Source organism: Pholcus phalangioides, unplaced genomic scaffold, assembly GCF_987345545.1.
Source record: "Pholcus phalangioides strain wild (caught in Gottingen) unplaced genomic scaffold, Ppha-v1.0 ptg000017l_1, whole genome shotgun sequence".
In the NCBI taxonomy this organism is placed as follows: domain Eukaryota; kingdom Metazoa; phylum Arthropoda; class Arachnida; order Araneae; family Pholcidae; genus Pholcus; species Pholcus phalangioides.
The window spans coordinates 35,661,221-35,684,541 of record NW_028301610.1 but is presented as its reverse complement, the minus strand read 5'-3'; the positions used below and the strand labels follow the sequence as shown (position 1 = coordinate 35,684,541).

Genomic DNA, 23,321 nt, shown 5'->3' with positions numbered 1-23,321 from the left:
TCTAAAAAAAAGAGACAGTACGTAAAATAAAAAATTGTAAAAAAAAAAAAAATTCTTTGGTAAAAAAAAAAGTAAAAAATAAAATAAAACCATATTCTATTCAATTCCCATGTAGAGGCATCAGCAAAGGAGTTTGACAGGTTGGAAAGTACAGAGAGAGAGAAAAGAAGACGCTAAGAATAATAATAATATATATAAAAAAAATAATCTTACAACGAAAAACTATTTGAAACACCGGGTGGAAAAAAAAAAAACAGTGAAATAAAAAAAAAACAGTAAAAAAAAATTTTTTTTTTTTTTTTTAGTTGGGAGCTTCCGCGTCAAATTTACAGAAAATGTTCTAGAAAAGTTTTTCTTAATCATGTTAGGATGAAAAGGTACGACGACGACGACGACGCTCGGGTGGATGGTTGGGATGAAGGATAAAGTTAGGAAAAAAAAAATATATATATATATATCTCTAAAAAAATAATAATAATAAATAAGAAAAATATATAAAGAATAATAATGTGAGTTCGAAAAATTGTTCCTTTCCCCTATCCTTCTGGTCCAGTGATCAATTCGCTTTATGGTGGAAAGACCGTAGATTTTTCGCTTTTTTCCCCCCCCCCCCTATTTTTTTGGTTGTTGTATGAATTGAATTTGAAGCTGAAGGGACGATGGTGTAGATGTGTGTGTGTGTGTGTGTGTGTGTAAGGCTAAAAAGAATGGCTAGATAGGGAGAACAACAACAACTTGAAACTGATATATATATCTATACGCATAGATCTCCCCACAAACACGACCACCTCCTTTGGTATGGGAGAAGTTTGACCATCTGGGTGAATTCTCATGTTGCACAAAGGTTAAATTGTAAAACATGTTGTTTTTTTTTTATATATATTTAATTTTTCTTTATATTGTTATCGAGAAATGGGGAAAAGTAAAAAAAAATGTATAACTATTCTCTCTCTCAATATAGGAAACCTTTTCATCCAACGTAACTGATGATTTGAAACTATTTCAATTCATCGTCTCTTTCGACATCATTACAAAAACTAGAAAATTGATATTTTTAGTATTGTTCGAGTGATAATAAGTAGATGTGGAGAGAAATGACGGTTTTTTTGTTGTTCGCCGTCTATGGCAGTGTTTCTCAAAGTATGCGTCGCGGCTCTTAGGGGAGTCTGTAACTTTTGTCAGAGGCGCCGCGACGAGCTGGAAATATTGATGTGTGTGCCTATTTATGCTTTGAAGCGGCTCTTTTATGAATGAACAATATCTATTAGACGAGTCGGGGGAGCCGCAGACGAACAATGAATAAGGCAAGGGCGCACCGAGTGACAAAAGTTTGAGAACTAATGCTCTATGGTCTGATTTGTATTTGAATATACGATGTAAAAAAACTCCATTTACCAATTGCTTTCTTTTTTGGTATTTTAGAAGAAAGTGCATCTTCTAGTGTTACATTTCGATACAACACTTTAAAGAATGTAAATACAATAATTTTTTTTATCTAGAAAGAGTTCATTCTTTGTTGGTGTCACATTTTGTGAGCTGTTGAAATTTTACGGCAACCCGTGTCATTTTCTATGAAAAAGCCATTTTTATGTCAAATTTAAAGCTAAATTCTTATGATATTCTGAACACGATTGAAAAAATTCTATAAACGGAATGTTTTGTTATTTTCACAGTACATTCAACTATTAATGGTGCAGGTTATGAACTAAAATTCAAAGCATTATATGATATGCTCATGAATTACACCCAAATCTGTTGATGGGTATTTTTGGAAATTTCATTCTACATTTCGTGTATAAAACACTGTAATTAGACAAATATATGTAATAAACCTTAGATTTTAGTTCGTAACCTTGAAAATATACAGGGTGGTAACTGTTGACCGCCCAATATTACACCTTGTGAAGATCTAATAAAGAGAAGTGTTTCCAGTTTTTTGATTTTACCCATAATTAATGAGTTATAACGCATTAAAAATTGATGACGTCACTTCCAAATCCTGCCAAATTCACCGAACGTACACCAAACGTACAACTTGGCGTTTTCCCTCTTTTTTCCCTCTCGTGCATGTGTTTTTTGCTTTGATCAAAGTTGCACTCCGTCTGTAATCATTTGGTTTGTCTCGTGTAAATGAATAAAATATCGCTAACAATTTTGAGATCAGATTTTTTTTTTTTCAAGTTCCAACTTCATAGTTTCCGAATATTGCATGCAGTACCATGCAGTGCCATCTTAACTCATGGGCCCAAGAAAAGAGGAGCCTCACAAAAATGAGATATAGTTGAAATTTTCGAGCAGAATACATGTAAATTTGCCTGGTAGAGCCTCAGAAAAATAAGAAAATCCCGGAGAGCAATATTGCCTTTAAAACGGCCCTGCGTCTCTGGCTTTCCACATGTATAAGGCTGATATGGCTCTAACTTTGGGCCCAAGACAGAGTTATATTTTTTTCATGCTATAAGTTCACTAGAGAAGAGCCTATGAAATGTCTGGCTTGGGAGCCCCGCCAAAGATCCCAGTCCTAGGATCCTGCCGTTCAATACGTTTTTATGAGGGTTCTTAACCCATAGAAGGTTAAGCTTGGTGACTTTATTTCTAATATACGGGGTGATCCAGAAAGAATCATCCGATTGCAGAGTGATGCATATATATATTATTTGCATCTTTTGCATATTTTTTTCAATCAATAAATTGATAAGTAATACATGAAATTTCTTTATAAATGTTTAATATGATTTCCTCTAGTCACCAGTATGATATCAAGGCAATATTGCAGAACATTCTGCAGTCAGATGCACAGATTTTCCACCTCCATAGCCTTTTGTATGCGAAAGCACAATTTCAGACGTTTTAGATCGTCACTAACCTTCGGAACTTGTAAGTTATGTGCTTTTTATACCTTGCAACGCATTTTTTCCCCTGAAAACATGCCACACACTAGTCTCAGGAACATTCTGAAAGATGATTATGGCAAATAAATGCAAATGTCATTACAAAAGCCACAACAGGCTAATTGCCCAACGAGGTAGCTGAAGAAAGATGCCCATAAAATATGGATGTCAAAAAGCACAAAGCTTTCTGTTAACTAGACAGTATTTCACTTCTTCAACAAAAGTTTCATAAACGACACACAAGCATCTTTTATTTTTAGCAATCTAAAACTTGGCATTTTCCCTTTATATTCACAATTTCTATGGTCCATCCTCCATGAATTTTTTTTTACAAATATGGAAGTAAATGGGTTCTATTAGCATATTTTTAATTGGAACAGCACACCAAAACAACGATTCAATTGATTAGAATGGATTATTTAATTAGCTGAAATGGCTTATTGAGAGTAAAATATATAATTCGGCTTTATTTTATTAATATCTATAAACAGATAAAATCTTGCTCATTAGCACTGAATAGTTTTTACCTTGAATTTTATTTTTAATTTGTTCAGTTCGGTACAATTTTATAAATTTTTGAACACGTAAAACTTCAACAGCTTTCAAAAAAATGACACCGACAAGGAATCAACTCTTTTTACATAAAGAAGTATTGTATTGACTTAGCCGTATTTTGTACTGAAATGACACTAAAAGATGTACATTTTAAAATACCAAAAAGAAAAAAAAAACCGTGAAAAGAAATTGGCACAACGCGTTTTTTTTTTATCGCGTATGGTATTTGCCGTGTATATTCAAAATATACACGGAAACATACAGGGTTATCATTCTGTGTTTTTAGTTTTAAGAAATATATCATTTTGAAATCGGATGATTTCATCTGTTTCTAAACCATCCTGTATTTTCCATGAACGAGAAAAAAATGGAACACAACGTGTTTCAAAATGAAATTTACTCTTTTTGAAGAGGCAATGCGAAGATTTTGAGGTATCAAAAGGATTTATTTATTCTAGAAATGCTTCCACGAGAGCATGCCGTGTCTTTGGCGACGACTGCGCCCAACCCAACTCAGCTCTCCTTTTGTCATATTCCGATCATAAAGTTTAGTAATGAAATCATCGCGATCTAATTGTATTCACAGCGTGATTCCAATTCAAAGAGCCCCCCATGCAAAAGCTTTCCTTTCAGTACTAGACTCTATCACGAATCCTTCAGCTTTTGGAGTAAAAGAGAGCGAGTCTTGGGCGGAAATCTTTCTCAGCAGTCGAACAATAGAAAGGGAGGCTACACTTCGAGGACGTAAGTACAGTGGTGGAGGGTAACTTTTCAGAAGATTTTAAGCTTAGAAAATTCGGGCTCATTATTCCAGTTCCTATGTTCCGTTTTTGAAGGGTCCTTAACCTTTTCTGGTAGCAATTTCGTGGGTAAGGGACGGATGTAGAATAAGAGAGAGGGGAATCCAACGAATCGCACCAATGATTTGGACACGATGTACATAACAGAACGAGGATGCTCTTGGAATGGTCTGGTATTTTATGTACCGAAATCGTACTCGCAAGTTCTACTTGAACATCGTTAGTCCTGAGCACCCTTGTAGCAGAGAATGTTTTAAAGGACATATCATGCCCGTTTTGATTCAGAGTGGTTAAGAAATTTATGAAATTTTGTATTGGAGAAGAGAATTCTCATTAAACATCACCAGCTCATTGGCTGCGTTTAATATATGGTTGATGAGCAACCAAAGAGTTTGAGTGACTCTAATTGACAATCAGTAGGCATGTCGATTCCAATTTCACCAGAAAAGGCATGTTTGATATGAGTGAAATTTCAAAGAATATTGTCAATGATGTTCACGTATGTAATGAGTTTGAGTGGTAGTTTCGGTTTGAAGTACTCGTTAGGTATCTTCACGTTGTATCATACGAAACTGAACAGGAGCCTAATATGATGAACATACCGTGCTTTGTCTTAGTAATTTTGAAACTCAGGAGGAATAGTTTATGTCAGTGTTTCTCAATTTATGGTCTGCGACGATGGTACAGGTGGTCTGCAACTATAGACTTGGCAATTTTAATACTAACTAAATGAAAAATGTTCTTATTGATTTTAGCAAAATTTTATCAATAAATTTTATTGATTTTAATAATATTCTTATGGGTTCTTAAATAGAATTTAGACTTTCACACTTAGGATAACCATATGTTATTGAGGAAAATACTGTTTGTCGCAATACTAAATATGGAGTTAATTGGCTAAGAATGCAATTTACGACAAATTTTCTGATTATTGCTAAAATTTCTGAAGACTGGGGAAATAAAGGACTGCAGCAAATAGCAGTTATAGCTAAAATTTATTTCATAAAAAAAACATTCATCGTGATTGGGGACCATTTCCATTGAGGAAAATACGAGAAACTGATTTGAAATACGGCAAAATATGGGATATAGCCAATTGAGCAACATTGCAACATTCAGCAACTTCTTGGCACCAATTGTTGCTGAAATGACTTAAAATTAAGAATGAGTGGAAAATGAAGTACTACTGGAACTCGCAGTAACTTGAAATGTACGAGTAGTTCACGGAAAAAACGTTGATCATGACAAGTATGTAAGATGAGTATTCATACAATAGTCATAATTATCATAGTATAATTTATGAAAGTCATCTTCCTTCACAACATCATTCTAAGTAAAGATTACAAATTCTAATAAGCTTCGTCGAAGAAAAACTTAAGAATTGTATAAAGTCGGAAGTTAGAGATCCGTCGAATCATACCAGATATTTCAATGGCTCTTGGGTCCAGTAAAGTTGAGAAACGCTGGTTTATGTCAAAATAGGTTAAAATTATGGAAGTTAATAAAACTTGTAGAGGCAGCTTGGGCGACAGAACCTACAATCTGAGGCATACACCATGAAAAACCCATCGAAAAAAAAATTCTAGAAAGTTCTAGTTTTGCATCTTTTACTAATGCACGTTCTAAGTAACATCTGGTGGTACTGTTCCAGTAGTTTTAGGGGAAAATACTCTTACACGTCTCGGTGTTTTCAGGAAGCTGACAAGAGCAACTTGACTCTGATGATGTAGCAAGGGTAACAGAGAGAAAAAAAAACTATAGAAAATTCATTTCTGTGTTCTTTTAATTCGTTTTAATTTTTTTCCCCAACTGATATTATCGATTCCCGATTCATCACTGTCTCTTGTTTTTCTTCGAGACTTTGATAGAACTTCAACGAAAAGAAGCGTCTTTTTAATTAATCGACTTAAATATATATATATATTTTTTTTCCTATCGTATAGAGACAGATTAAGTTTAGGAACGTTAATTAATGAGGAAACTTCTTGTCTTTTTCTTCTTCTTTGTTTTCAAGAAATGAAGTCACGTGACTGCTAACACGATCTCACATCAGGCAAAAGAATTTTTTTACTATTTGTTTTTTTTTCAAATCTTAATTCTTTTCCAAAAAGATTAAGGGTGAAGAAAAAAACAAAAACCAACTAAATCGCTTCTTCCGTTTTAATAACGATTATTGTAGAAAAATGAGCCTGAGAAGAAACAAAAACTTTGAACACATACATAAAAAAAGTTGAATTTACTTTGAAGACTTTAAATTTAATTGATAAAAATCGGGTGTTTCTTTTTTTTTTTGTGAGGCAGGTACTGTTTTTATTACGTCTCTTTTATATTGACGTGGAGTCAGAATTGTCATGTAGCGCTGCCGTCATTGCCAAGAAGCATGACACGTTACATGGAGATTCTACTTATTATTTTTTTTTTTATCGTGGTGACATGAGCTCATCATATTTCCATCAACAACAAACACGAACATTCAGACCAATGAAAAAAATCTATAAGAATTTTCGATTTAAACTTGATTGGATATTTTGTTTTGATGAAATTTAGATTAAAACGTTAGGAATTAATGAGTAATGCCCATCTATCGAGAATACGTATACATGCTGCGGTAGAAAAAAAAAGTAATATAACAAAAAGGAATTTATTAACATAGACTTACCCTTTTGAAGGTATTGGTGCTGTATTTTTTTTATATATTTTTTTTAGGTTTTTTTTGTTTTTTGTTTTTTTCATAAGGGCACGTAGTGCCTCTACTAGTATGGCCTGTTAGCGTCTTTTGGACGCTTCAGCTGAACCTTAAGCCGCTTCATTCCTATCTGGAACCCGTTCATGGCTTGGATTGCTGCCTGAGCACTGGTGGGGTTATCGAAACTCACGAAACCTAGAAAACAAAAATTGGACATTATTAACTATTGGTGGAATATGGTTTAGAACCATTTTTTTTTATACACATACAGACACAAAGGCCACAACAGGTAAATTTCCCAACGTAGGTAGCTGGAAAAAGATGCCCATAAAAAATATGGAGATGTCAAATATAACTAAAATACTTCGTCTTTAATACTTTTCGTATGATAACAGCATATTATTCCAGAACATAATCGTTTTCGATCCTTAAAATAGTGAATAAATCATCAATTATTATACAAACATTATCATCGATTATTGGTTAGAATGTGTGTGACTCGAAAAACTGTGGACTGGCAATTTATGCAAAAACTTCCACGTACTACCAAATAATTATTTTAAGTTAAATTATAAGTGGAATTTCTCACTTTGTATGCACTCTCTGATATGATTCCCAATACTTTTTTTTTTTGAAATTGATATTTTTATAACGGTTCCAAAAAAAGGAACAAAAACAGTTCACCTGTAAAGCATGTATGACTTGGATGAGAAAAGACAGCTCTTAGTAATCTATTTCTGCAACTATATAAACTTATTCAATGTTTTAAACGATATTTTTGAAAATAAAGGAATGGTAATCACCACAATGGTGATCAAATCAAATAATTTAAAATTTCGTTTTTTTCCCATTAATGTGGAAAAAAACAATAATTTGCCCTGGCAGTCGAGTGGTTAGGGAACTAGATTCTCACTGTGCAGGTCTGGGTTCGGGCATGGATGTCTACTAACCTAACTCTAACAAATTCCCTGGACGGATCATGCTGATCCCTTGGGAATACGTGAAGATCACGTTATTATTATTATTAAATGTTATAACTTTTTTTCGTCAAGCATTTGTTGGATGAAAATATTTCTATCATGTCTTGATTCATGAACTTAGAATCAAATTTGTTTTGCGCTAAGTAATTATTTATTGTGATCCGTAATATAGGTCTATAAATAGAGAATGTACATGCATATACACTTATAATAAACGATATATTGACACCGATTCCCGTTAACAATAGAAAATACATAGCTATCATTGGAGATCCTCGATTTTTGAGCTACTCGACAGAATGAAGCAATAAAAATCCTATACCTATTCACAGTTGTGTAGAAGCAATACGATAATAATACGAGGGGGTGATGATGTGAAAGTTTCAACGGTTCAATTACCGGTCGAAGGAATTTGAATTTCGTTTTTACTATATGCATATTCAACTTGATTGGAAAACCAGCTTAAAAAAAGCGACATTTTCAGCTTATTATGTTTCCCGTCTAAGTCCCCTCTTTAACCGCACACACTCTCTCTAACATCAATTTTCATCGCGTCTCCACAATTTTCTTTTCATAAGGAATTTTTTTTTTCAATGAAATAAAATTGAATTTATTTGCTGTTTGCTTTTATAATAGAAAACAGAAGCTATTTTCCCCTGTGAAAATCCGTCGCCACCGCTATTTAGAAAAGAAACTGAAATTAAAAAGAAGTAAAAAGTCTTCATTTCTATAGATGATGGCATGAGAGGTTGAGTTAAAACAGGAACAACAGAGAGCCAAGAATACATACAGCTTCGATTCCGATAAAGAGCCGTAAATTATATTTGTTAAAGGGGAACAGAGAGAGGGCCGTAAGAATAAATTTATAAGAAATGCAAACTTCAGGATGCACTAACTTCCACCCTAACAGCCATTGGAAATCAAAGCTATATCATCTAGTATATCCCATTCATTTCAACGATAACAATAACGCTTTAAAAGAAAAACAAGTTTATATTTTCTCGCGTAAATATAAGAACTGAGAATCAATAAATTCTCATTATGTTTAATGGCGAAATAAAGTGTTTTTTTAAAGAAATATCTTAAACAGTTTTTTTTTTCTTTTAAGTCACCAATATTTTTTATTACATTTTTTTTTGGTTATTCAAAAAATAGCAAAAAAAAAAACCCCATTCCCCCGTTCTCTTTTGAAATATTTCATCATAAAGCAAGTTCCTTTTCCTTGTGAAAACTGTAGCTTCCTTCCCAGATTAATAATGAACCTCTGCAAAGAACTCTGGCTGTTGTATGTTGGAAGTGAGGAGAGACACAAGGAGAATGAAAAGGAATAGGAAAAGAAAAACGAACGTTTACAGCTTTAAGGGCTATTCCACAACTGGGCCTTCGGGATTAGATAGGAATAATAATAAAAAATAAAATAAAATAAAATGAAATAAAATTTTGTGAAAGAAACATTCATTGCTGGAAATAGTAAAGAAAAAAGAAAATCTTGGAGGTAAAGAGAAATACAGGATTCCACACACCTTACCACGATAATTCCCAAGACATCTTTTGCCTCTATTGGGGGCTCTCTTGTTTTTTGTTCTTCCCTTGAAAAAAGCTTTTTCTTTCCAAGCTTTCTAAGAGATATACAAGTTCTTCCTTATCGTTTTAAAATTTTTTCCCACACACACACACCATGTTCCCTATCCTCCCGTCGTTTTCCCTTAAAACCACCGGCAATAACATACATCAATTTTTTAGTTCGTCTTCAGCCTTTGTAACGACTTAGCGCCCATGTTTCTTTTTGGCCAGGGAGAAAAACGTTTATTTTTGTGTAAGTTTATTTCTTTTTCACCCTTCTCTCGTTCTTCTCTATCATCTTTTTTTTCTTTTATTTCTTCCTCGTGTGTGTCACCTTTTCTTTCTTTTTTTTACTTATTTATTTATCCGGATTGCAATCCTTTCGTTATCGGAAAGAGGATGAGATGTGTCTCTAGACGAACATACGGCTCCATTTGCTACAACTGGCTTATACAAGTATGAATCCATCGCAGTTTCTTTCCTCCCCGGGTTTTTTTTTTCTCCTCTGAAAAAGCAGGAATGACACTGTAAAAATAAATTTGTATCACTCTCGGGGGTTATTAACTCCGCTTCTGTGGGAGAGTGCAAGGCTTGGTGACGCTCCGAATTCCACGGCAGCCAAAAAGCCATTAAAGCCTCTAAAGGTCGTATTTAGAAAATGAAGTGAGAATTCTGCTGAGAAGTGAAAAGAGCGAGGGATGATTGCTGAGAATGTACAAAAAAGGAGAGAAAACAGAAACAAAAAAATTGTGGTTTAGAGACTAAAGAAATGCGGTAACTAATGAAAGAGAAACAATAAAACATTTCTTGTATGTAATCCGGGAAATCCACTGGGGTAAATTCCACGATACATATATTTATATTCTTTCCTGTACGTAAAGTATAGGAAGCTACCACAAGACTCTCCAAATATATATTATATGAGATTAAAATGAAACTTAGAATGCCATTTATATCTAGTTCATATTGCCCCCGGTAAAACTGGAAAAAAATGCTGAAAGGGTTTTGTGTGTGATTTTATATATATATATATATTACTTAATATTTAAAGAAACTTTTGCTAAAGATGTTAAAATGTAATATCGATTGTAGATGATCAACTAGCTTTGATTAGTCACACTTTAGTGATTAATAATTTTTCTATCCTGGAACTTGGTTATTTTTTGCAATAAAGAGAAAAACAACTTCACAACTTATTCAGTTTTCAAAGTTGAGAGTTGTCAATAGTAACACTTATAAATACTATAAGCTAACTTCACAACATATTAAGTTTTGAAGATGAGAATTCAACTTTACGAAGTGGAAAGTAATCGAGTGTTATACAGAATATTAATATTTTAGGTTTAGGAATTAACCTTGCATATTTTTTTTCAGAAACCCATTTTGTGTGTGCTTGAAGAAATTTATACATTGTAAGAAATAAAAATATTTAAATTTTTTTTTCTCAATTTCAATGATTACTTAACTTGTAGCTTCCAGCAATACAGTTTGGGATATTTTATTCATCCCTCATTGTTATTCCGTTGTTCATTTATTAAATAATTCTTATTTGATATTTATGGAGCTTTTATGATGATAGATGAAATTAAATAATTATCTGTAGGTAGTGATATCAGAATGAACGGTAATTATTCAATATAAATAATGAAAAGGACTAAAAATTTTTTTCATCGTATAGAATTTATTATTAATTATCAAGTATTCTGTAAAATATTTAAAATAACGTTAACCCGTTATTTGGCGGTGTTGTATACTCAAGTGAACACCATGAGTGAGTTTCTCATATTTTTCAAAAAAAGCATTGTATATTTTGAGCATTGATGCTTCTAAGCAACTCCTAAACATTCGAATTTTACTTCTGAGCTGTTCATGAAGTTTATGTAATTGCCAGCAGAATGGCTCAAAAGTACACGTCTCTCATTTCTTGTCAAGTCAAGGAAGAACAATTTTTAACCTTTGAATTTTGGAGATAAATGCCATGTGTGGAGGAGACAGATTGCTATACATTCTTCAAAAATGATAGAAAAGTAAGTTAGCAAATAATAAATGACATTTTTATGCTATACAAATCTATGTAAATCATTTATGCAGCATAAATCATAAATACAGTGTGTTTCCCGAAGTGGAATATCTCATATTTTTTAAATATCGACAATAATTTTTTTTTGTCGTGCAATAGCATTAAGGGTACCTCATTCGCTTGATATAACTCTTCAAAAAGTTTCTCCTCTGAGTATTTCAATGCTTGCAAATTAAAGGGTTAAAGCAGATTTATAAACCGTTGAACCCATTATCATGTTCATCATGCACTTCACACCATCTAACATTTTTCACTGGGAATGAGCAATGAAACTGTTAGATATCTGTCGTGAACGTCTAAATTATGATACGTACCCTCATATTTAAAAATTATTGAGAGTGTATATGATTGCTGTCTAGTGGAATGGGGGAGAGAAAAGCCATCTACTGGGTCCTGCTAAGTCCCAAACAGGAAATAACCACGACTAAGCAATATGATTTCACACAATCTTTTTGGACGATAGTCGTTGGTTCTCCCCTTCATTACCACTTCAGAGATAGACTTAGACAGTATCAACGTGCTCGGGAAACATCATTTGCCTTGCAGAGCTGTAAACACCAGTAAGATACCGCTGTAAAAATGTATCCTTTCTGAGTTGGGGGTAAAGAGCATGAGGTGTGCTCGCCTAGGTATTTTACGGAGAGGTTTTAGCACTGGACTGGGTAACAGCTGCGGAAGCGGGCGTTTCTCAAAACCGTCTCATTACTTCCGAAATCAAGGGAACGAGCTCGACGGGGCGAGAAATTTTCAAGCCAGGAGGAGATCGAAGGGCGGACGGACCATATAACCAAATAAATGGCTAGGTTTTATGCTTTCGCACTTTTAAAGTTTAGGGTGTTTCGCAAAGCAGGGCGAAACGGCAAGGTCTGCGAAAAAGGTGGCGGTGTAGAAAAGGAGCGAAGAGCGGTGTAGTGTTAGTGACACCAAACGGTGCTAGATACTTATAAATATATGAATAATATTTTAAGCGGTAAGTTGGGCCGTGCTTAGTGGAAACTGCCTCATTTTATATGCAGCCAGGATATTTTGAGGTAGCTCATTTATTTTATGCATAGCCATTTGATTTGCATAAGGTGGGTTCCCCAGTTTTCAACGATATTTATTTATAGGGTCTGATAGGCTGCGTAATTTGAATGGGGGTAGGCAAATAAAAACATTTTATTCGGGATTTTTGGTCCCTGAATTCAGGCTAACGTGATGCAAAATACCAAGCATAGATAGAATTTCAGATATACTTTGCAATTTTTTTTTTGTGATTCCAGAAATTTTTTTTCAGGAGTTTTGTTTCAGGATAAACTTCCATTAAAAGTTTAAAATGTATCTTCCGGAGCATTAAAAACGTTGAAAGAATATTAAAACGTATTTAAAATATTGAAAAAGAATATTTTCCCCTGAATGAAACTTCCTATAAGTTGAGAACTATATAGAAACAAATGAAAATTCATCCATAACTCTATTGTGACTTGAGAATATAATAACAGTAAAAATGCCGCTATAATATTTTCCTATATTTCTGATATCTCTATTATATCAAAAATTAAAAATTTGAAGTGTTTATTATTCGAAACAAAGAAGAAACATTCAAAAAATAAATAAACACGTTTGATTCAAAACACAAATGTTCTTTGGTTTTCTTGATCAAACCCGTGAATAAAGAGCCCGCTTATCATCAGTAGGAACGTCTTGTAGCATTTTAAACCACAATGAATGTTTCCACACACACACACGCACACACAAGCTTCCCTTCAGCATCTAAAACATACTGTTGTTTGAGTAATTAAGACTAGTTCCAAACACGAAAGACACACTTGAAACGTATTTAAAGTAGAATTCCGCCTGGCAATGATATGCTTGCTTGCAATGCACTAAACGTTGCCAAGAATGAAATTTTAAAGTCGAATAAGACGAGGAGGAGCAGCACGAAACTCCCACTTTAAAACTCTAAGTAACATTTTAAGAGGAGCTTTATTTTATAATTCATTTTCTTCAGAGAGGATGGGAAGGAGGAAAATTTCAAACACTAACGTTCGCTTGTTGAGCTGTTTAAGCAAACAGTATAAAATATTCCCGAAAGTCGAACTTGCTTTTTGTTTTCTCTGGTACGGATGGAGAAAGTCAAGAGATTTCGAGGGGCAGCAAAGATTTTCAGATTTCAGAATACGCAATGAAAAAGGAGTATCCTAGTTTTGAAATGCTCTTCGAAAAATTTTAATTGTTCTTGAAGAAACTTTGAGATTATACGGTGTGAGCTAGATTTATTCAGTTCAAAGGCATTTGCATTATTCATCTATAGTTTTTAGCGTTATTCAACTACAAAAAGTATTTTGAAAATCACATTTCGGAAACAAAAATACATGGCTTGACACCAAGAACTTAACTATCGAGAGTTATTATGGATTACGAGAAAAGCACTTACCGAAGCACTTGCTCTGATTTGTGGCGCGGTCAATGAAAACCTTGGCGCTGATGACATTGCCGAAAGGCATGAACATCTGCATGAGTTCAGCATCACCGAATTCTTGCGGTAAATGATAGATGAAAAGGTTGCAACCTTCTGGACCTTTTATGGAAACATTATTGTTAGACAGTTCAGATGCCACATAACAAAAACTAGATTCATTAAAACGTACCAAAATTTTCTTAATTAATTTTTTCTGTATTCTAAATACAATTTTTTTGAATGGTTATTTTGAAACCGTCATGCAGAATACCTAATGTACAATTTTTGGGGTTATTTTATTTATTTATCATTTTAAATCGTATGACTTACCTTGTATGCATGCACCTTCCCGTTGGGTTTGAGTTACTACAGCCGGTTGAGGAGTCAGAGCTTGCCCGAATTGGCCAAATGGTGCTGGGTAGGCCGCTGTAAAAATTTCAAACCGTAACATAGATGCAAAGTAATACAGAATAATTGTGATTTGGTATAATTTTCAATAATTTTTTTCTATACAGTTAGTTACATAAAATTTATCGAATGATAATAAATGCCATAAGGAGTAAGCTTTATGTTTGAAGATGAATGATCAGTGTCCTGTAGGTTATAGAACCGAGATCATGCAACAGATTTAGGATATAGGCGATTGTGTGACTCGAGTTGATTCGAGAACAAGGACAGGCCATGATGGACACTGTCTGAAAACCACTCTGAATAAATTCTAATTCCACCGCAACTGACTATGCATAAGACGCTATTGAAAGATGTAGTGTTGGCCTCAGCTCAATTTCTTGAAAAACCTATTAGAAAATAAACTATTTATAGACAACTTACATCATTAAGAGGATGAAACATCATTATGTAATGGTGTGAGGAAAAACCACATCCATTATTGAGAATTTTTTCGGATTTGATGACTTTACTAATCTAATATGCTCTTATTTTTTTTTATGGGAGATATAGGGAGTCTCTACGAGATTAATTCATATTGGCTAAATAGCTTCTGAGCTTCTGATTCTTACCATTCTTTTTTATTAGAATATAATGATGAGAATATGATTAAATACATAATTTATGGCATATTACTATGCATACATTTCTTTTATCCAAAAATTAGTAAAATTTATATCTTTTCGACAAGACTTTCGCTAAAGCTCTCAGCCTATATCAAAGTTGTTAGATGACTCAATGAAATCATTAAATCACAAAAAACGCATAACGGTATACGTACGTAATCCTGCATAGGGCTGCAAACTTGGATAGGCAGTAGGTGGCAAAGCATCCCCATTTGGTATGGCTTGAGCTGTAATGATGAAAGAAATGATAATTAATTCGTCTTAATTCTACTTATTAAACGTTTTCAAAATAACAAACTTTATCGAATAAAGCACGCATAAATTAAGTGTAATTCCCTATAATCACTACAACTAACGAATTTGTGGCTATAATTCATAATATCATTCATATCACTCATTCTCGTCTTAGCCACGGTAGGGATCGAACGTGTTTTTAACGCGCTCCACTCGCCGACCGATAGCCGTAGTTTTAGCCGGGACTGTTGCGCGAGGGAAACAAAGCACCAGAACAAGATGATATCTATCCTCGGGTCGTTAAGGAATGTGTTTATGAATTGTTGGGGCCAGTCGCACATATTTACAGAAGTAATGTTGATGAGAGTATCGTCCCAAGGCATTGGAAGCTTGCTATGTGGTTCCGATATGTAAAAAGGGTGGTAGAGAAGCTGTGTAAAATTATCGTACAGTGAGTTTTACGAGCTCCTTTTCGAAAATTTTGGAAATTATTATCCAAAGGCAATTGGTGAAGTGGATAGACGAGAATAACGTATTGTCGGAAAATCAGCATGGCTTCAGGAAGGGGAAATCATATGTAACTAACCTCCTTTGCTTCTATACTCATGTGACTAAGGCTTTGGGTAAAGACAAAAAATATAGATGTGGTTTACCTTGATTTTCAGAAGGCATTCGATCGGTTTAGCATGTTAAACTCTTGTAGAGTGTACAGGAGATTGAGATTGGGCAAATCGTAGAATTGGATTATGGTGAACGATGAATCCTTTGATTGGACAGGCATCACAAGTGGAGTTCCTCAAGGGAGTGACCTTGGCGCCATATTTTTTCCACTTTTTATCAATAAACTCGATCAGGGTATCGATGGTATTGCTAGCAAATTCGCAGATGACGTGAAGGTAATAGGGGTAGTCGCTAATCAAAGCGATAGGGAGTTGCTCCACAACAAGTTAAACAGGATTGGAGCATGGGCAAATGAATGGAGCATGACGTTCAGCGTTGACAAGTGAACGGTCGCTCATTTTGGTTCGAACAGCCACGTTTGTCTTACGACTTGAATGGAGTCACTACCCCGGATGCAACTAAAGTTCGCAATTTGGGAATTCTCATTGACGAGCGGCTTAGGTTTTCTGAACATTGTTCAGCGGTGTTCAAAGAATCGAGTAGAATGCTCGGTTTCATTTTCAGAAAGGTCTCTTCGCGTTCCCCTAGTCATTCTTCCGCTTTTGCGACTCAGTTCATCCTGGACTGGAGTATGCTGTAAGGTTTTGGAGACCACACCTACAGAGGAACACAGACTTGGTTGAAGGGGTGCAGAGAAGAGCTACGCGTGTCCTTGTTGGCACACGGGGCTTGAGTTATGTAGTGAGTCTTCATTTTTTGAAGGTGTTTACATTGGAAGAACGCAGGTGTCGATGGAATATGATCGAAGTGTTCAAAATTTTCAACGGGATATATAGGATGGACCACTAATACGCCGTCAATCGACTGTTTCGACAAGGGCACACCAGTATCAATTGGTAAGTGACAACTCTAGGTTGCGGTGTCGCAGGGAATTTTTCTCTAATAAAGTTGTTAATAAATGGAATAGCTTAATCCCGGGTGTAATAAATTCTTACACAATTGACACGTTTAGAAAGAAATACGATGAACATGTTGAGGTAAATCGAGACGCTATCCATACTTAGATAAGACAACCATAAATATTTTTTATGGGCATTGTATTATATTTTGTCATGTATGTATAAGTAGTTTTTAGTTTTTGTATCTGCATTTTTAATTGGGTTGCTGCATTTTATAGAAATATATTGGGCATCTTTTTCTCATCGTTTTCGTTGGGCATTTTGCCTGTTGTGGCCTTGTATTTGTATTTGTATAATTTTTTACAGTGCTAGTATTATTATTTTAAACCAAGTCAAATTTTAGTGAAGGTTTTTAAGAGCCTAAAAAATTTATATCAAAATAAAAACAAAAATCAACAGAGAAGCTAAAAACCATAAAAGATATCATCTAAACTTCCTCAAATAATATCAGACCATGAACAGTGATAAAAAAAAAATCGGTATAGAGGTACGTATGGGTAAACTTTTTCAAGTATAGTTGTAGATTTCAATTACAAAAACCAATATAAAAGACAGTTATTTCCCAGTTGATCAAATAGATTCATATTGAAATCAATGCATCACATCAATTATATCTAGGTGATTATTTCCAATTACCTCATCATTAAATTGGCATCTTTATTATACGGCACGTGTGTGTGTATGTGGTCTCTCATTCCAATTTTCAGTTTTTAAAATGAAAATTAAAATACACGTACCAACCACCATAAAATATGAGCTATTAAGTTTCAAAATAATATACATTGTCCTAAAGAAAAAATAAATAAACGGTAACGGGGCAGCCATGATGTTATCGTTCTTTAAGGCTTAAAAGCTTTGTTTGAAGACGTAATTTTTAGCAAAAAACCTTATATTTTGGTTGAAAATTTTTTACATGCATACTTCTAATTTCCGTCGTGCATTTAATTTCATCCTCAGTACACACACACACACACACACACACACAGAACGAAATCTATTTTTTCCTCACTCAGAGAATGACTAAGAAGTGTACATGAATACGGACAAAGATTAAAGGTTTAATTATATATTTTTGCTCTTATACCAATCTCGAAAAATAATTGATGTTTAATAACTTTTTCTTTTCGTTTCATTACTATTATTATTATTATTATTACTATTTTTCTCCCGTCCTTTAAAATTCTGCACACATAGTTCCCTTATCACCATTATTAAGATACTGCTGAAGGGAAAAGTGTAATGGAAGGTACGATGGGAGTGTATATATATAAAAAGAGAGCAGAGCTTATTTACTTTGCCATTCAAGAGATAAGTCTTAAGATAATGCTCGTTTCATAGGACGATCTCATTCTGCTCTCTTCTTTCCCACTTTTCCTGTTTTTTTAACTCTCCAATTTCCTTTTTTTTTTCTCCTAGCTAAAATTCTTTATAATATTTATTCTTTTATTATTATTTCTTCTCCGCCTTAGTCGGGGATTACTTAGAAGCCACAATAAAAAGCAATTTATGCTATTTCAGTTTGGCGTGTTATGGAAGATAGGATATAGAGAGGAAAGAAAAGTTTTTTCTAAGAGAGGCTATAGAGAAAGTTGAATTGGTTTTTGCGGGTTATTTTGAATTTTAATTTAGGTAAATAATACCTGAATGTGTGTGTGTGTATATATATATGTTTTTTGATCCATGAACAGCAAGACGGGAATTAATTTGTACGAAGTGTTTGTTTCTTATTTTGTTTTTGCTTTTGTTTTCAGATAATTAGACTCGGTGTTCTAATAAAAAGACTGTTCTATTTACGTAAATTCCGTGGAATGTTTTTATTTTGCTTTGTTTTCTCGTGTTTTTCGTATAATAGAGAGAGAGAGAGAGAGAGCAAGAGAGATGCATGTCGCTACTAATTTCCATTGCATACCGATATTCTGATGTGTTTGAACGTGCGATGGAAATTCCCGTGTAGTTGGGGGAACAAAGAATAATTAATTTCCATGGAAACATTTTTCTGTGGATTAAGATCACAGGCATATGGGATGCTTTATTATTTTGTGTTTTATGTTTTACATGATAAAAGAGCGTTCATTTGGATTGTGAATTTATAATAATCGATTTTTTGAGATAATATAAAGCATTCTAAATCTCGTTTGAAAATTAAACTATCACGTTATTTTATTCGGTGTATGAACAATGTTTATTTAAAAAAGTGATTGAGCTTAAATTACCATACGAACATCACTTATTCAGGAAATTCTTTTATTTTTATGCATTTGTATGCATTACTGATAGAAAAGGGCAAAAAATGCAAAAGTATATGCACAAATGCACACAATTCGGGTTCTAGTAATAAGATTGAGAGACAAGTGTGGGAGTCAAATAACGAACTTGTGTATTTTGGATAATAAAGTTAGAGGTATCTTACATGAAAAGTGTTTTTGGTACATATCTAACGGGGTAAATAAGAGAAATCGGTTATTATGCATACTTACAAATCATCTTGGTAAGTTTGATAAATTTATTACTTTTACTTAAGATTTTAATATATATATATATATATATATATATATATATATATATATAAAGATACCCCCACACACAAGCGTCGTCGTTTGTAAGTTTGGTAAATACTGAAACATTATCACTTTTACCGTCGATTATGCGTGATAACCACACGCACACACGCACGCACACTATTGAAATTTATCGGCTTTATCTCTGATTATTCATAATACCCTAGTACTCAGTGTAATTGGTGAATTTGATAAATATGAAAAAAATTTCAAATGAGTCTAGTATGTGTGATGGATATAGTTAGACCCAGATATAAGAATAACAAATTTTGCGATCCTGTCCCGGTATAATGATATAATACATGTGTTAATTATCATGTATAGCATACCATATAGTACGATTTATTATCTATAGTATACCATATAATAAGATTTATCATGTTCACCAACGATGCGACGCTTGGATACTGTGACTAATCGCCTGTAAAGACGATAATTAATTTATTACTTATTAAATTTACCAACGACGCATGATTGCTATGCTTAATCACATGGTGAAAGTGATAAATTTAGGAAAATTTATCAAACTTGCCACAATGCTCGGCGGTTATGCATAATAACCGGATTTATAAAATTTACCGCAACATTTATATTGGCAATATTTCTCACGACTTACAAGTAATTTCTGCAATATTAGTGACAGATAGTCAACGGCAGAAATAAATTCCATACGGTGGCAGCATCAATGGTGTTTCATGTCATCAAAACACATTTTAAAGCATTACAGCTTGATATTTACGTTGAAAAAACTGAAGTACAAAAAAAGCTGTTGTAGTTTAATTTAGAAAGTCCTCCATATATACACACATTTATGCCAGAAAAATTGAATACTAAACAAACAAAAAAGGAAAGCCAAGGTGGAAAGAAGACCTTTGGAAGGCGAACGTATACCAATTAGCGACAATTTCAAGTTAATTACTTCGTGATTTAGGTGTTACCGACAGCTTGCGAAATGCCGCCTTTTATTAATGATTTTTCTTGCACCCGAAACTGCATACAAGGTCTTGCTGGGTATTGCTTAGAAGTGAAATTATCACATTCTGAGCTATTAAAGTTAACCTACTCTTATTTAATTATATCACCCTTGCTAATTGGATAAATCTAAGAGCTGAAAAAGGTCTAATTACCACTTCCACGAAACTGTGAATATTCTAAAAAAATATAAGGAAAACATCTATTGAAATGAATGCGTGGCGAAATAAATTTTGCAATTTATTGTAATTGGTATTGTAGACAAAGAACAAAAAATAGTGTTATATTAAAGTGTAGACTAATAGCTGACTAGGATATTTATAAAAAAAAACTATTATGTTGAAGGAAAATATGCGTTTTTTCTCGAAGAGAATGATGAGATTATTCGATTAAAATAAAAAAGGAATCAAACTGAATACTTTGTCTGAATTGTGAAATCATAAATCATAATTAGTTTTGAGTATGGTGAAACACTGATGGAAAATAATTACGAAACCACTTTTTTTTGCCGCAATTACAACTATGAATGTGAATGTTTGTAACACCAGCTACAGAAATTTTTAACCACTGGAAATAAGTCTGTCGTCAACAACAGTATTCTTGTTGTAGTATTGTCGTTAAATGGCCGTTTAGATGAGTCAAAACGTCAGCATTGTTTAAGAGACTATGTCACCATATAGGCCGATTCTAAATTTATGAAGTGATATGAGACATCTGAACAAGCATTTTTGATCTTAGAATGTGTGGTCAAATCGCAATAGCAAAGAGGGTGGTTTTTAGAGAATGCCCAACTGCACTTCACCAAAAGATAGCATCACATTTTGTGACGGATTTGCTACAATAAGTGCAATCAACCATTCAAGTGTGCACGGTATTATAATGTGGGTAGTCTTTCTCAAGGTGCAACCTGGGCAACACAAATTCTACAACCAGTCATTATACCGTTTGATCATTGTTTGGCGCAGCATGACCTTGATGGTTCTTGCACCAATAAAAAATTACTCCAATCCAATCTGAAGGTGCATATGCAACCTCAAATGATTGATAGCACTTATCACAGAAAATCCGTCGAAAAATTATGATATTTGTTTTTGGTAAAGCGCTGTTGTACACTCTTCAAAAACATTCTCTACTGCCTTTGTGATTGCGACCGCACATTCTTTGACCAAAAATGTTTGTTCAGGATTTCTCTATCACACCTCTTAAAGTTTGTTTCATGTATTCAGGATCATCCTGTATATGAAATAGGAGGTTGAGAATAGGCTGTTTTTTGGCAAAACGTTTCTACGAGATATTGAGCTGTATTTCCTGAAAATGGAAGGTCACAACAATAGATACCCGATGCATGAGCGGAAACCTTTGTCATCAGTTGGGATTGTCATTAACAGTCATGAACAGTCACTGGTGTACCGCATAGACATTCTAATCTAACATAAGATGAAAGGGGTTTTGAACAAACTCAAGTAATTTTGAACAAACCACTGTAAATAGGCTCTATTGGTTTGTTATGTTGTCATTCTATATTTCACTCAATCCTATTATAGTTTATATGTGATTTTTCAAATGTCTTGCAAATTTTTGCACGTCCAATTGTACAAGGAGAAAGAATTTACTAATTATTCAGTAAATCAGTTTCATCTTTCAAAAAATGCAAAGTATGGTCATGTCAATAGTCTAATAATGTTTGCTCAACATAGTCTCAATCCCTCTGGGATAAAACAGTTATTAAATACCCGAAGGTACGCATAATTTTTTATGCTATTGTAAATAATAGGAATCATGGACAGTTCCTGGAGAAAGTACAAACACGGTCAAAAGCTATCAATTTCAAGGATTTACAATTTATAACAGAGATATTAATAACTTCGTGAGTTAGTGAGGGGATAGTAATTAAAAAAAAGTGTATCGCATCCACTCTTTCAAAGTGCCAAAACTCAAAATTGCAGTCAACAAGTAATAAGACATTGTTGATGTTTTCATTCTTGTGCATTTCTCTTATCGTCATAAACGACACCCCAGCTATGTTATTCCATATAAATATGCACAACAATATCAGCTTGTGTCGTTTCTGATGATAACGGGAGGGCATAATGTATAAACATAAACGGTATGGTATCACTAGATAACTAACACAGATAATACTAACACAGTATTTTGAGTTTTGTCTGTCAATATCGGAAATTCATAATATACAGGATGTCCTGTAAGTCTTCATTCGGCCTTTATCTCATTAACTGTTCGTCGCAAAGGTATGGTTCTGATTTAAAAAAATGCTCAAAATGTGTTCCCTCTGTGACAGTTTCGAAAATGAAAAAATACAGTGTGTCATAAAATAGAAAAATCTAAATGTTTATAAGGTCCCGCTGTCCTTTAATTTCGAATTGGAAAATTGTTTCTGTATCTTTTCTGAGGCTGAAAATAAATTCATGTTGCTAAGTGCGATATTCGCCGAGATATTTGAGTTGAAAAATCTGAAAAAAGTTAGGAAAGAACAGTATACATAATGGAAAGAAGCGTTGCTCGTTAGTTTAAGCTGTTCTTTCCCAACTTTTCTCGCAATTTTGAATTCAAATATGTCGCCGAATAATTGCATTAGAAAATTAGTGGACGGGTGGAGTACAAAAACTTAGATTTTTTATTTTATGACACACTGTATTTCACTCCCGAAATTGGCACAGAGTGACTCTTGAACACATTTGAGCGTTTTTCAAACCAATACCATACCTCTACGATGAAAGGTTGCTGAGAAAAAGGCTGAATTAGGACTTACAAAACACCCTGTATAAACATAACCAGTATCCCATATCAGTGACTGACTAACACAAGATTTTACGTTGTATCACTCCGACGGCAAGGTTATAACATGAAAGCAAGAAAGTAACAATAAACAGATGAATAAATACAAATTG

The 23,321-nt window shown here is 33.8% G+C and overlaps 1 protein-coding gene across 7 annotated transcripts in view; it reads right to left on the bottom strand.

Moving 5' to 3' along the window:
* The window catches only part of bru3 (CUGBP Elav-like family member bruno 3), a 606,527-nt gene that overhangs the window by 28,275 nt on the left and 554,931 nt on the right, over nucleotides 1–23,321 (bottom strand). For all 7 annotated transcript variants that reach the window (XM_089246538.1, XM_089246542.1, XM_089246535.1 and 4 more), the window contains 4 exons: nucleotides 15,224–15,295; nucleotides 14,326–14,421; nucleotides 13,972–14,115; nucleotides 6,906–7,127 (listed from right to left, as the gene is read on the bottom strand). In XM_089246538.1, coding sequence (XP_089102664.1) covers nucleotides 7,000–7,127; nucleotides 13,972–14,115; nucleotides 14,326–14,421; nucleotides 15,224–15,295 — 440 coding nt within the window. In that variant the 3' untranslated portion in view covers nucleotides 6,906–6,999. The remainder of the gene's footprint in view (nucleotides 1–6,905; nucleotides 7,128–13,971; nucleotides 14,116–14,325; nucleotides 14,422–15,223; nucleotides 15,296–23,321) is intronic.